This window comes from Octodon degus, unplaced genomic scaffold (genome assembly GCF_000260255.1).
Source record: "Octodon degus isolate 3935 unplaced genomic scaffold, OctDeg1.0 scaffold00215, whole genome shotgun sequence".
In the NCBI taxonomy this organism is placed as follows: domain Eukaryota; kingdom Metazoa; phylum Chordata; class Mammalia; order Rodentia; family Octodontidae; genus Octodon; species Octodon degus.
Genome location: NW_004524791.1, coordinates 1,375,535 through 1,390,281, shown reverse-complemented (window position 1 = coordinate 1,390,281; position 14,747 = coordinate 1,375,535). Strand labels below are relative to the sequence as shown.

The 14,747-nt window shown below is 57.4% G+C and overlaps 1 protein-coding gene across 2 annotated transcripts in view; it reads right to left on the bottom strand.

Annotated features, from left to right (window-relative positions):
• Window positions 1–4,836: 4,836 nt before the first annotated feature.
• Foxl1 (forkhead box L1) overlaps window positions 4,837–14,747 on the bottom strand; it is an 11,119-nt gene continuing 1,208 nt past the window's right edge. The window contains exon 2 of one of the 2 annotated variants that reach the window (XM_023705244.1): window positions 4,837–5,752. In XM_023705244.1, the coding sequence (XP_023561012.1) occupies window positions 5,088–5,752 (665 nt within the window). In that variant the 3' untranslated portion in view covers window positions 4,837–5,087. Of the gene's footprint in view, window positions 6,222–14,747 lie in introns of those variants that run through there. The other variant, XM_004645014.2, reaches the window with a different exon arrangement.

Here is a 14,747-nt window from a genome sequence, read left to right as displayed (position 1 = left end):
CTAGCTGACCAAGCCCCTGCTATATTTAGCTTGAGCATTTAAAAGAAATGCGCTTTACACTTTATAAGGCTGGCCCTGAAAAGCAAGGATTTTGGGAACAGTGCTCCAGGCAGGTCCCCCTCTCCCCAGGAGGGGGCAGAGGCGCTCTAGGCCCACGGAAGGGGCGGCGCTTGGATAGGGGGCCGGAAGCATGCAGTCCCCTGTGTCGCCAGGCACCAAAAGGCGGCAGGCAGGGAGTGTCTTCTTCTGCCCTGGGATCCTCTCGCCAGGCGCCATCGCTCCCTCGCAGGCCCAGCAGCTGGCTTTTGCTTTTGGTTTCAGTTCACATGGCCCCGGCAACCTCAAGCGATGGAACCCAGCACTAGGACTGAGGGGCTCCACAGGGGCGGCCTGGGAGCCCGGCTGCTCCGGGAGGATGTGATGCCCCAGCTAAGAGGTCCCACATGAGCTGTCAGTGCACAGCGAGAGCCCGAGACTCAGTGCACGTAGGCCCACTCCTGTCTCTGGGCATTCCCCTGGGCAGCTATGAACCGAGGCAGGCGCTTGACCTAGCAAATTCACTAGAGCCTTTGGTTACGAAGCTCTCGGCTCCAAGGCAGTGACCACGGGCCCCTCCACGGACAGGTGGCGCAAGTGAAGGACAGAAAAGTGAGGTCACTTGCCCCAGCCAAGCCGGGCAGAGCTGGGGTACCAGCCTCTCTGAGGTCAGGGTGTCCTTCCCCTCACACCCAGGGACTGAGGACTCAGAAAGAAAGAAGCCGCGGACACTGGCAATCAGGATTCTTCTCACTGGTGGCCAAGTGGACAGAGACCAGGAAGTAGAGGGTGACCAGCTGCCCGACAGGGCTCTGTGGGCTCAGGCGACTGGGCTGTCATGAGCTTCATCCTATATTACACTGTTACAAGGACTAGGCTTCCAATCCTTGAGGTCCTTCCCTTCCCACAAGGGCTCCACGGGGACCTACCCTGGGCCCGAGACCCCTTCCTGGGTACCCTCCTTGCTCTAGGCAGGGGAATGCCCTCACCGAAGAATACTCACACGGTACAGAAGATGGCAAACTGTGGTGCACCCAGCACACCACCGTGAGGAAGAGGCAGCGCTCTCTCAGGCGCTCACAGCCCGCAGGCAGAGCAGCAAATCTTTGTGAGCACCTGCTATGTGAGGGCAGAGACTGTGGTGGGGACAGAGAAGACCCGCAGGAGCCACGTGCAGGCCCACAGGGGTCCAGGCCAGGTCTGGAGCCCTCTTCACCTTGTGGGGGCTCTGGAAGGGATCCTCGGCCCACCAGGAGCCTCCCCTCAGGGCCTGAGCATCACAGTGTGGTCACAGTGGCCCAACTCCTCGCCCCTGCCAAAGTGCTGTCCTGCTTCTGTGCCTAGCCTGGCCACTGGGCCAGCAGGTAGTTCCCCTGGGATCCCTGTGCCTGCACTGTGACAGGCATCAGCCAACCTCCCAGCTCCTGCGCCCCAGCCCCACCCGGTGAGGGGCGCAGGGCAGGGCGAGCAAGGACAGGCTGGTTCCCGCCTCAGGTTCCACCCGCCCAACCTACACATGCTGGAATCTGTCTTACTGGCTTTCTCAGTGGCCTTTTCTGCCTGGACCTTGATTCTTATAGAAAAAAGTAAGCTCAGGCCAAATTCCTGTTCCACCACCTTCCATTCCCCCTCCCCACTGCCAGTGTAAACAAAGATGGCTATGTGACGGTATCCTCTGGTCCCCTCGTCCCTCATGGCAGAGTCCCAGAGTCCCAGCTTGGGTCTGATGGGTCAGTGCAGTTGGCTATGCTGGACATCATGTGAAGGTACAGAGAGCCACCTCCAGCCCAGCCTGCCCCCCTTCTCAGGTCACCGTAAGTCTCAGAGCACAGTCCAGGCCTGCATGACCCGGCACTGGTCCTCTGGATGCGGACCAGAGAATCAAGGCCTGGCAGTTTAGCCACTCAGGGCGATCGCAGTCTGCTTTAAAGAGGTGCCACAGCGTTTCAGCTGACCAACGACCTCAGGCTCCACCTCTAAACGTGAGCTGCACTTGTCACCCTTTGCAGGATGAAATGAGCTTCACTTCATGGCAGCGAGGGTGCGGCCAGCAGTTACTTACAGCCCTCACAGGACTTCCTCTCTCACTCACGTGCAGCGGGTGAGGGGACATGTGGCCCACATCTGTGACAGGGACATCAGCCTGTGCACAGGCATTCCAGCAGGGCTTGGACATAATGACAACCCTCAGCCTGCCCAGGCATGCCCGTGGGAAGCTCCGTGTGGAATGTGGAAAGCAACTTGCGGCCCCGTGTCCGAGCGTGGGGCTAGACAGGCCTCCTTGGTGTCCTCCAAGCCCCAGGTGTCCTGGCCAGCCAGAGGGTCATTGTGTCTTAAGGCCCACTCAGATCTAGAGCCAGACAAAGCAGAAAGCCACTGCAGAGCCCTCTGTCCCGGGAAAAGGGCGGAAGCACAGTGCTCAGGTGGCGCCCCATCCAAGGTTGCCCCACAGAACCTTCCTTAGCTTCACTGCAGTGCAAGATTAGTCACCCCGTTTGAGCTCTATAGGAAAACAGGATAAAGGCTGCCTGCCAAGCTCCGCCTATGTGCAAACCCATGGCTTTCTGAGCTTTTGTGCGCGCAGAACAAACAGGTTTGTACGTACGTGTGTGCATATGCTACACGTATATGTGCACAGACACACGTGCCTACGTATCCACACCTGTCAATCATTATTCACTCACCTGCCAAGCCCAGAGCCTGATCCACACACTCGCCGCCGGGAGGAAACGCTGCAGATTGCGCAAGCGGAGACCCTGCTCACTGCCAGTCTCCCCCAGGAGAGCTGAGAGCTTGTGCTAGGTAAGAGCAGATGGCATGCGTGGTCTCACCGCTCCAGGGGGCGGTAGCCACAGGCACTCAGGCCTGAAGCTCGAAGGCCCCTCTTCTCCTCCAGTAGGAAGAAATGTGCACACCGTGTACACAGCTGCAAAGCACACTTTCCATTTCTCTTGTTTTTAAACCTGGTGAAAGCGATTAGATGGAATTTGTTTTTGTAGAAGCATGAATGTACGAAGTAGATACATATTCTGGCTTTTTTCTGTGCCTTAAAAGTAACACTCATGCTTTTTGAATTACAGTCTAAAATGTAGTTTTGTTTTGCTTTTCGAGGCAGGGTCTTGCTACGTTGCTCAGGCTGGACTGGAACTCGTGGTGATCGTCCTGTCTCAGCCTCCAGAGTACTGGGATCAGAGGCATGCTCCACTATAACCAGCTAAAATGTTATTTTTTAAAAAATAACAGCATAAAATTGTTTGCTTCTCTAAAAAAATTACCACAATCTAGCAAAAACACACAAGACAGTATATCAAACAAAATGAAAGAAACAAAAACATTCAGCACAGCAGAATGGCTCATCCTTTCCAATTTCTAGGCCCCCAGTACGCTGAGGGGCCCCCAACTCCCTGTCTTTGCCCCTCAGAAGCTAGAGCCTCCGAGGCTCAGAGCTGAGAGTCTCAGGGACAATTCCCTAGCTCTCTGAGCATGTATTTCCACCCAGTAATCCACTGAACTGGTTGCTAAGAGGTTAATGAAAGACCAACTTTATTTGCAGAGGCTGAGAGTTCGGATGACAGAACGTCTGGTGACAGCCCTTCCAGCACTTCAAGTGAATCACACTGGGCCTGCCTCTTTCCGCTGGGGTCTCAGAAAAGCCCTCTAAATCCAGGCCCCTGTAGCTTGCCAAAGTCTTCTGTCTGCCTGGGTAGAACCCAGCCCATCCTGGAAGTGTCAGACAGTAGCGTTTGGTTCAGCGTGGTCGCAGAATGAACTCCCAGAAAGCCACCTCTGTGTCTCGTGAAGTTATGGTGCTCCCCTGCAGGGTCCCTTCCAACATACTGAACAGCCGGCCCTGTTGGCTTTAAGCAAGTGATCGTTTTCTTATGCATCCTGGGAAGGACTTAAACCGGTCCTGAAGGCCCAAGAACTTGGGATGTCTTATGCCTCTCCTGCAGCACATACAGTAAAGGCACCTAGACAGTTCAGGAAATCCAGATTCAGGACTCCCAGGAGCTGTGAGAGTGCCCGGGTATGCGGGATGCCCCCACAGCTTCAAGCTGGCTGGACCAGGAAGCATCTGCACTTCTTACCCAGCTCATAGCTGCAGGCCCTGCCCTAGCCCACCAGACCCCCAGGGATGCAGAGGCTGAGAAGGCGGCTGGGGAAGCCAAAAAGCCGGAGGGCATCCTCCTGGCACACCAGCGGGTTTCTACACTCCTCCCAGCCTTAAGGACCCCACTCTCTATCCGCTTCTCTCTTTCACTCAAGTTTTTTGGTTAAGTGAGGTCCTTCTTTACGTGATTCTGGAAAATGCTGCAAAAACCAAACCTAGAGCCTCAGAAATCAAAAGCCCTGGTGTGGACTGAGCCAGCTTCCCTCACCCTCCCACCCTCCCTCTTCCCCTGAAATCTTCTATCCCTTAAGACAACACAAAGGCTGGGTGTGGTCTGTCCAGTCACAGATGCTTTGGAACAGGAACCTTAAGGAGCCATCAAGAGGTAACAAGGGTGCACCTACTAGAAGTCACATAGGATGCGCCTTGAAGGCACCAGTGGGGTGCTTAGGGGAAGAATAACCCAGATTTCTTTCACTGTCCAGAGAGAAATTAAGAGGAATACTATGGTTTCTTGGTCTCCAACCTAACCAGGGTCATAAATGTTAACCAAGATCTGTGCTGACTGCAACGCAGAGGAGGCCCAGCCGTGGGCACTCACCACGCAGGGCTCGGGGGTCACACCGTGCTCCCGGGTAGGAAAGGGCCTTGGGCTTGTAGGTCCTGCCTTGGGTGCAGCATACGGAATCGCACCATCATGCTCCTCGAAGGCAGGGCGTTCTGCCCATGCCCGCGGGAGGGGTCTTTGCAAACCCCAAGCCACTGCCCGCTGGACCCCGAGCGGACCCACTTGCCACAGCGCGCTGCCCGGAACCCACACGTGAACCCAGAGAAGAACATTTGCAGAAGAACATACGCCCTCCCCTCACCCGCGGGAGCCAGGCGGTGACTCTGAAGAGGCTCTAAGGACGTGGGCAGGGAAAGAGTGCGCGCTGCTGGCTTACTGGAAGGGGAGCGCCGCCGGGTCGGGGAGCTGCAGAGGGAAGTAGGTGAGGAAGGGGATCCCCAGCTGGTAGAAACCGCCCTGGACGTGCGGGTCGAGCATGAGGGAGGCGTTGAAAGGCGGCCGCAGTTCCGGGGAGGTGGCCAGGGTGCAGGAGCCCACCCCTCTGGGCCCCGGCTTGGCGGCACCCGGGATCTCGCTCCCTCCAGCCAGCTTGTGGCCCTGCCCTCCCGCCAGGATGCTGTCGATGCTGAAGCTCTTGGACCTGTCGCTCCCAGGCGAGCTGCGGGCGGCGGGGCGCGGGGGCGTCCTCGGGCTATCCACCGTGCGCGCTGCCGCTGCGCCCTGCGCTGCGTCGCCGGGGTCCTCCTCCGAGGCCTCGTGTCCCGGCCAGTGCAGGCGCGCGTGCAGAGAGCCGCTTTCCCCGAGATCCGGGCGGCGCGCGGCGGCCGCGTGGTGGCCCGGGGTCCCGGCGCCCGCGCGTCCCTCTCCGCTCCCGGCCGGCGGCTGCACCTTGGCGCCGCGTTCCTGCAGCTCCGCGCCGGCCCGCTTGGACTCCGGAGCCCCAGCTCCGGGCTTGGGCTTCCTCTTGCGGCGCCGGTAGTTGCCGTTCTCGAACATATCCAGGCAGCGAGGGTCCAGCGTCCAGTAGCTGCCCTTGCCTGGCCGCCCTTTCTCGCGCGGCACCTTGACAAAACACTTGTTAAGCGACAGGTTGTGGCGGATGGAGTTCTGCCAGCCCTGCCGGTTGTCGTGGTAGAAGGGGAAGCGGTCCATGATGAACTGGTAGATGCCGCTCAGCGTGACTCTCTGCTCGGGCGCGTCCTGGATCGCCATGGCGATGAGCGCGATGTAGCTGTAGGGCGGCTTCTGGGGCGGCTCGGCCCGACCCGGGGCAGCCAGAGCAGCGGCGGGGGCGAAGGCCAGAGGCAGCCCGGGCCTCTCCGGGCCGTACAGATAAAGCATGGGCGAGGTGGCCAGAGCCGGCAGCCTGGGACCAAAGAGGTGGCTCATGGCGATCCAGGAGCAGAGCTGCGGCGCGTGCTGCCAGGCGGCCCTGGACGGTTAGGGACTGCGCCCTGCCTGCGGGCCCTGCACGGAGCCCTCCGTGCCTCTGCCCTGGGCTCTGCTGCTCTCCCCAGCAGCCGCACGCTCTGTCCCCTCTTCATGGCTTTAAAATGTTAAATAATTGTTGTAAGTAATATGTTGACTTAGCCCTGGAAAATAAATTGTCTATGATAAACAGTCGTTATGTTCTCAGCCCACCCACATTAATTAAAATTTCATTGCTGAAAAACTGCAAGCTTTTCCCTCCACGTGTCTTTTTGATACCAGCCAATCGTTTTCTGGGCTATTCCTTCATTTGTTTATAGAATTAGTCTGTTGATAAGTCCGCCCACCCAAGTTGAATCAAGCTGTGTTTATTTGGAAAAATTTCCGGGCACCCAATATGTAAACGCACTGATCTGATGTTTGAAATATCGCGTCCACCCTGGACGCTGCAAGCACACAGTCAGCGAGGCAGGATGTGCGCTCTCCACCGGCCTGCCCGGCCAGGAAGGAGGGAGGGGGGGCACAGGATGGTTTTACTGCTAGCTGGGTGAGCCCCTTAACGTGGAGCCTCCCACAAAAGGTCTTTTCTTCATCCCAGCCTGATAAGAGATGTAGAGATAGTCCTGCCCGGCAGACGCTTGTCCGGATCTTTGAAACCTTCTACACCTTGGGCAGCGGCAGGAGGGAGAGAGGGAGGATAGGAGGTGTGGGTCCTGACTTGCGGCGGCAATGCAGTCTCCTCCCCAGAGGTCCTGGGTCACCCAAGTCACCCTGTCCCAGGAAGGCACTCTCCAGAGACCCACTAGGCCAGGACCCCAGGCATCCGGGACTAAGGAGCTGGGCACCTGGCCCAGAGCTCCCTTGAGAAAGGGTTCAGAACGAACCTGTGTGAAGAGCTGGGGCAGCAGTCAGGTCTCCCTGGAGGAGCCAAGGTTCGCCAGCTAGGAGCACCATAAAAGGGGACTCTGGCAGCTGGGGGGGGCGGGTATTTGTGAATGCGGGTCTTTGCTTTATATTCTGTGCTTTCCTGTTTATAACAAGGAGGGGGGTTATAACAACTTCACAAGTGCGTGCAGCTGGCCCATGATTACATTAGGCATTTGGGAAGGCTGAGCCCTCCCCCACGCCCGCCCTAGGGTGCAGGCACCCCCCCAGTCTCACTTTACACGTAGCACTCATTATACTCTGAATCAAAAATCCTGAGTGATGTGGACCCCAACCAAGCTGTCCCCTCTCCCTCTACACCAAGTATTGGGGGCAGGCGCCTAGTGTGATCAGGGTGGGCTTAAGATTGCTGCAGAGTATTCTTTTAAAGGAAAAAAGAAACACTGCGGATAACTGAATTAGCACTTCACTGAGTACAACACGGAGCAATGCCAAGACCTGAGGGAGGGGCAAGGCTGGCAGGTTGTTGCAGAAGTGCCCAGGCCAGCCCTCCTGGACCAAACTGGGGAGGTCACCAGGCTGGGACTCATGCCCATGCTCAGGCGCTTCCCTCCCACCCCAAGACCTGAGGGAACCTTATGCTCATTGACAAGCAATCCAGAAAGTGCTGCAGCCTTTGGCCGGGTCCTGAAGGGAGGGCGGGATCTTCTCAGAACCCTGGCATCGGTGCACCCTTTCCAACCGAGGGCTAAAAGGTGCCTTGGTGCCCACACTTTTGCACTCCAGGACTCTGGGGTCACCTGGCCTCCAAGTCTACACCTCCAGCCAGCCCCTATGTAGACGGGGACCCAGCTCCCAGCCTCTGTGCCCGCTCTGACAGACTCCAGCCCTAAGGCAAATCAGTGTCACGATGCAATCCCTCCCTCATCTCTGCACCTCGCTCGGAGCCCCTCCGGGAGATCGCTGGGGCCCCAGAAGTCCAGCACACTCATCCCTGGCTGTCGGGAAATGCGCATGGCCTGCAGCATCTTGCAAACCCTAAGGTACTTGGGAGCTCGAACTGAGCAAGGACACTCGGTCGGATACCGCGTGGCAGGATGCTGGCGGAGACTTGCCCGGCGACCCCTTGACTGGACGGGGCTCCGTGGCGAGGGGAACCAGGAGCCGATCTGGTCTGCTGTGGGGAGGCCGCGCTGGCCTAGTTCGCAGGGCCGGGCAAGGCTACTGGGAGTACCGGCCCGGAACTCTCAGCTTGGGCTTGGGTCCTGGGTTGGGGTGGGGGTGGGGGGAGCCAGGGAGGGGCCGAAGTCGGGAGCCGCCCTTGCCGGGCAGATTTCCACGTTTCCGGGGAGCAGGTCCCGGCCTAGAGCAGGAGCGGATGCGCCCTCGTGCGGAAGCCGCGGGTGGAGGCTGGAGAGGCCCAGAGGACCGCAGTGTCTGGCCACAGCGGGCTGCGTGGGTGTCTCCAGAGCCAGACGAGGACGCGGCAGCTCCTCGCGGTCCACAGATCCCCAGATGGAACCAGGAGGCGTCACCGAAGGCAGTGCTTGCGACAGCGTAGGTCCCCGCCTGCCTGGGCGCCTGGCGACTGGGACGCCCCCAACTCTGGGGCCCCGGCAAGGCAGAGGGTCCGGCACGGGAGCAGAACAGACGCCTCGGTCCCGGGGGGCCGGACAGGGTGGATGTGCGCTCCTCGCACAGGCTGGAAGGAGCCGCGCGCTGGAGCAGAGGCTAGCAGCAGAAGCCGAGGTCGGAGCTCCGCCCACCGCCCAGCGGCCACGCCCCTGCGCACCAGCAAAAGCGAGGAATCCGCCTAAACTTGGACCGCCCCTCCGCAAATGTAGCGCCCAAGTCCCTGAGGACTGACGATCTCGGCAAGTAGGACGCAGATAGAACACCACACGAGGGCTCGCCAGCCGGCTGAGAGAGCACAGCATGAAGCCTTTGGACACCAGAAAGCCCTAGAGTGGACGCGAGAGTCACAAATACATTTTGTGCGGCTGTAGAATCTCCTGCCCCGCGGCAGCTCTAAGGAGTAGCCGGCGGCCTCAGCCCCATTCTGCAGACCGCAAGCCGGAGCTGGCAGTGAACTGGATCTCGCGAGGAAGTATGCCAAACACAAAAGACAAGCGAAAGGAGACAGCTCCCAGGCGGGGCCGCCAGAGCTCTCCCAGACCTCTCTCCCTCTCCCTCACAGTCTCTCTCAAAGACAGGGTCCACCCACTTTACAGATGAGGAAACTGAGACTGGACGTAGCACACTGCAAGACCAGGGAGCTGCCAAAGCCAGAACAAGGGCCCGAAGCCACACGGCTGTCCTCTGGGAGCAGGGGCTCGGGCACAGAGAGGGACTGATGGGCAGTCAGAGTAGACAATGGGCCCTCTGCAGACCTCGGGGCAAGCCTTACCCCAGAGCTAGGAGGCTGGGGAACCCTGGATCCTGCCTTACAAACCCAGGGACCCAAGCTCTGGGGCTGCCCTGCCTGTTAGGCAAGGTGGAGCTGGGTGGGGCTTTCCAAGGGACACATTTATTTATAGCTCAGCGCACCTTGCTCCCAGAAACCAGCCCTGCCTGGCCCAACTGGTAAAGCAGCCAAAGGACCTTTCTGCTGGAAACCCCGTCTCCTTGCTAGGCATGGACTCTGGGTCAGGGTCTTCTTGGATGCTCACCCGAGTCTACCATTTTCCCCTTGAGAAACTGGCCCAGAGAGCTCATGGCAAGGGGGAGGTCACAGGAAGCCCCTACCTGGCTTTTGGGTGAGTGCTGGGTGTGGACAGAGCCTGAAGCACACAGATTCGGCAGGGCAGGAAGACTGGCTGGGAAACAGCCTGAGCTCCCCGCCAGGACTGAGGTCCCTGGGGACAGAGCTGCAGCCCGGACAGGCCAGGAGCCTCAATCCCCACTACCTGGCTCCAATCTCCTAAAGGTGCCCAGAAGCCAGAGCCCTTGTCCAGCCTGTGCTCCTTCCATACCCACACACCCCTGTCCCAGAAAGAAGTCCCCATACGCCTTACCCTAGGAGCACCCAGCAGCCAGAGAGGGTGTCTGCTCCCTTCCTGTAGGGCGGGAAAATTGACAAAGTCCCAAGAGGTCAGGCACATGTTAAAGGTGGCTGGTGTCTTCCCAGGCACAGCAGCTGTCCCCGGGAGGGCCAGAGGGGCCAGAGATGGTGGCTGCCACCCTCTGGCCTCCCTGAAACATTCCACCCCCTTCTTTGCATGCCTATGTTAAAAAGCAAACATTTCAAACGGCTTGGTGAGCTGCGGCTATGCAAGACCGGCGGACAGGGTTCGCTTTGCTTCTCTGGGAAGTTTGGGAAAGCATTTCAAGTATGCAGTGTCAGAAAGCACCCAGGGAGGGTGGACAGCCCCTTGATGGCCCTGACCCAGCCTGTCCCTTCACCTGGACCAGCAGCACGGTCCCCTCCCCTGAAATCCTAGCAGAACTCTGGATACGGAATAAGACCACAGGTTTCTACTTACCGAGCTCTGGTCCCAGTAGTCACACAGGGGTATAAACTAGGGACACCCACAAAGGGCCTGGGCTCCTGGGCCAGTGCAGTTCTGAGATCCCAGTGCCTTCTGAAGACCTTGAGGTTTGGTTAACAATAAATTCCCATCAGATAACCCTGCCCCAAGCTCCTCCCCGTTCTCAGATTCAGAGAGGGGATGGGAATGGGGGAGGGGGCGTCTGGGAACTTCTTTCTACCCTTCAGTGTAGTCAGCAGTGTTGGCAGCACCCCTAGGCCTGGTGGAAAGAGAGGAGGAGAGGACTCCAGAAGATTTATGAGTCTTGCTCTCACTTCCCAGGACCCTTTGTTTTCTTCTCCCTTCTGAGCTCCATTTCTTGCAGGAGGTTGGGGGTGAGGGCCTTCAAGGGGGACCTATCCAGCCCCACAAGGGAGGTCAGGGTAGCTGTGGCCACCATGAAAGGGAGGCCAGGAGGGGAGCTTCGTTCATGCAGGTAGGTAGGCTTGTTCATTCGCCTTCCAGTGAATCCCTCATCCAGTGCCAAGCAATCAGGACACAGGCGCCCAGGAATTTGGATGGGTGGGGCTGAGCCACTGTGCCAGGGCAGGGGCAGCACCTGCTGCCGGGGTCCTTGGAGAGCCGCACAGCAGGCTCCTGGCTGTCCCTCTTCTGCACACCTGAGGTTGGCCTGTAGCCTCAGCCTGAACAGGAACCAGGAACAAGGCTGCTACGGCTGCCACCCCGAGGGGCTGGGAGGGTGGCATGCGCAGGGCATCTGTTACAGCTGCACTCTGGCCAGTCATAGTCCATGCAGCCAAGGCCAGCAGGGTGGACCCTAGAGAATCCCTCCCCAGTGCTGTTGGGATCACTTTCATTTTATTTGCGGGAGTTGAAGTTTTCTATGCTCCCAGGCAGTGTCTTCTTGCTGGGACGCTGCTTCCAGCAACCAGGTCCCATAGAACTGCAGGGTCCTTTCAGCCTGGGCCTTCTCCCTCCCCTACACCCCATTTTCCCAAGAGGCCCTGGCATCCCCAAGAAAGAGGTGGCAAGTGGGAGTGCCAGTCCCGCTCAGGCTGCATGGGTGCCCAGGTCTTTCTGTCATCGCTGGAGATGCGCGTGGCTGCTCAGCAGGAGCCATGCTGGCTCTGAACATGCGGGCACGGCCGGCTGCAGGTGTCCCAGGTGTCTCATCCTCTTAGCAGAGGCTCCCAAGTCCCTAGGCCGGAGGTTGGAGGCAGAGAGGAGTCTAGTCGGAGTGCAGGAGCAGCACTGCAACCCAGTGTCTGGTACTGACTGGCACCTACCTGGTCCCTCTGCTTGAGGACGCCTGGGATCCTCAGGAAAGCCCCAAAGCCCCTGGCCAGACACACGCAAAGACAGGTTTCTCCATTTTATCCACATTGTCAGGGCCTGGGTAAAGCCCCAAAGATAAGCCTGAGTTGCCGGGAGCTCCTGCCGGACCAGAAAGACCCTCACCAAGCCCTCCAGGTGTGGAGCAGGGACCCCCGCTGCCCACTGCCAGCAGCACCTTTTCTGTGAAGCCTCCCAAAGACAACACCACAGCAGCAGCAGCAGCACTGGGGTGTTCTTCGCACCCCTCTCCTCCTCCCTGAAGGCAGCTTCCAGGCCTCCTCCTTCCCAGGCACCAGGAACCCGTCTCCTGAGAAGCGAAGACCTTCAGGGTGGCGCGGTGGAACGTCTGGTGCAGGAGCCAGCTTACTTGTCTAGCTCGGCCCTTCTCTCCTGGGTAAAGGCAGGAAGCTGACCTGAGCAAAGCAGAGCACAGGGCCCAGGCGCTCCCTCGTGCCACCCCTGGCAGGGGGACCCTCTCTCTTAGCTCCCTCCTTCTGTGCCCCAACCTCAGCACAGCTGCTGGGCCTGCTCCAAGACGTCCTCCGCTCCACAGTATGAAGAAGAATAAAGCGCAGCCTTTGAGTCTACAGAGCTCACTACCTGGGGCCCCAGAGTCAAAGAATCTGCGGCACACATATGGAGAAATTCTCATGCTTCAGATTTGCCCAGTCTGTTCCAACACAGGACGGAGACAAGAACGAAACACCGCCATTTCAACAGCAACGACACCCAGATTCCACGGGGCCACTGCACGAGGCACCCTGCCTTCGGCAAAATCCAGTGGCAAAAATGCATGATCCACATCCAGATCCAGGGTGGCGGCGCACAGTCCACCTGCTGGGGTGCCTTGGTGCCTCTGGTGCCCCTCGGAGGTTGAAGGGGTTGCAGGTTTCAACACGGGGGACCGACAGAGCCATCACCCCAGCTACGATTGATGAAGGCAAGGTTGTCATAAAAAATTAAAAGATGAGATAACACAAGAGAAAAATCAAATTCTAATCTCCCTGTTATTTGACATCTTGAAAAGATTGGTAAGATTTAAAAATATAAAAGCATCCTAGAGTCTGGGCATAGCAGTGTACGCCTGTAATCCCAGCACTGGGGAGGCTGAAAACAAACGGGAGTCTGAGCTGCGTAGTGAGACCCTGTAACAACTGAAAACATTAAAAAAAAAAAAAAGCATCCTAAATTGTCTTTTGCAGGAAAATGAGGTTTTATGTTTTTTTCACTCTAGTAGGGTAAAGTTTTACAACTCAAATGGGTAAGTAAAAGAATTTGAAATCCACCTCTGATTCGAGGCCATCAAGGGAGAGGGACATTAAATACAGAATGGGCTCACTGCATCCTCACTGCCCCAGGCAAAATCCCCTCAGGGAAGTCACTCAGGGCAGAGGAGTCCGCATCCTAGGAAATCAGGGGACAGCGGGACTCACCCAGTTAGCAAACGGGCAGTGTTTGTCCTTCCCTTCTTTCACCTGCCAAACTGAGGACAGCTGGACCCCGAGCCAGAGTGGCACTGTTTTGTTTTGACAACTGGCTTGTTTTTCTGAATTGCACAAAATTCATTACAGCAAGCAAGTGAGCAAGCCTGCGCGCGGAGCAGTTTCTCAGGTGGCTGCAAGGAAAAAAGATGACCAGGGCGGGAAGTTTTCAGGAAAAGCCTTTACCTCGCTAAAAAGACACACCAGGGACTGCTGCCTTCCCCGTGGTCACCCGGGTCTGCACAGACCACCACCTGTAGAGCACAAATAATCGCAACAGGTGGGCTCGCGGGCAGACCCGGGCTTCTTTTTCTTTTTTAAAGCAAGAACACAAACACGCCATTTGAACTTTGGGCAGAAAAACATCATGGGTTTATTTTAGGATAAATACAACAATTAAGACCACATAAGACAAACAGGTGAAGTAAAATTTTCTTTTCTTTTTTTTTTCTTTTAGGAATACTGGGGTGGAATCTATTATACAAAACCATCAGACTTTGTAAATAAAAAGTATCAGATACTTGACTTCTTTATCCACCGACAAAAAATAAATTATTTTCTTGTTTTGTGAAAGACCTACAGCTGGGGAAAGAATTATAGCTCACCCACATAGGTTTCTTGAATTGAATTTGGCAGGAATGGTTGGGCAAGATGAAAAAATTATCCAGTGAACTCAACTTTAAATATTATATTAATGGCTCTGAACAATAACAACAAAAAAATAGCCTGATTACAAATCCTCCACACATTTTTACAGCACGGTTAGAGAAATTTAAAATTACACACAGCACACACATTATCTATAGGGACCCCATGCACTCATGGGGGTTCGCTACAGAGAGTCATTCGTGGGTCGCTATGGGATCTGGTCCATAACTTACTCTTTGAAGCCCCTCGGGGCGGCGCACAGCTTCCTGAAGGGGAGAGGATTTGGATCAATATTCGTTTCGCTGGCTGCGGCCCTCTAGCGGGGCTTGCTGGGGTCTCAGAAACGGGGTGACGGGGTAAAGTTACCTGCGCGCTTCCAGCCGGCTCCGGGCCTGGGAAAGACTCGGTGGACAGGTTGAGGTTTCTCCGCGTTCCGTCTGCAGCCTGCGCTGTCGGAGAGGGTCTCGCGGGGGCGGGGGCGAGGAGGGCCGTCAGTACTTGGAGCAGTCGTAGGAGTAGGGGGCTGCATGGCGGTAGAGCGACGGCGTGGCCCTGTAGGGCAGCTGACAGCTCGCGTTGCCGACCTGGGACTCCCCGAGGGTCGAGTTTTCCATCCCCAGCCGGTGCGAGTTAAACATCTCGCGGACATTTGGGAAGGGCTGCTGCTGGGCCGCGAACGCGTGGCCCGGGAGGTGGTTCAGGTCCCCGCCGTGGTTCAGGTACCAGGAGGCCGCCTGGGCCGGCGCGGGCGGGGGCTGCGGGGCGGG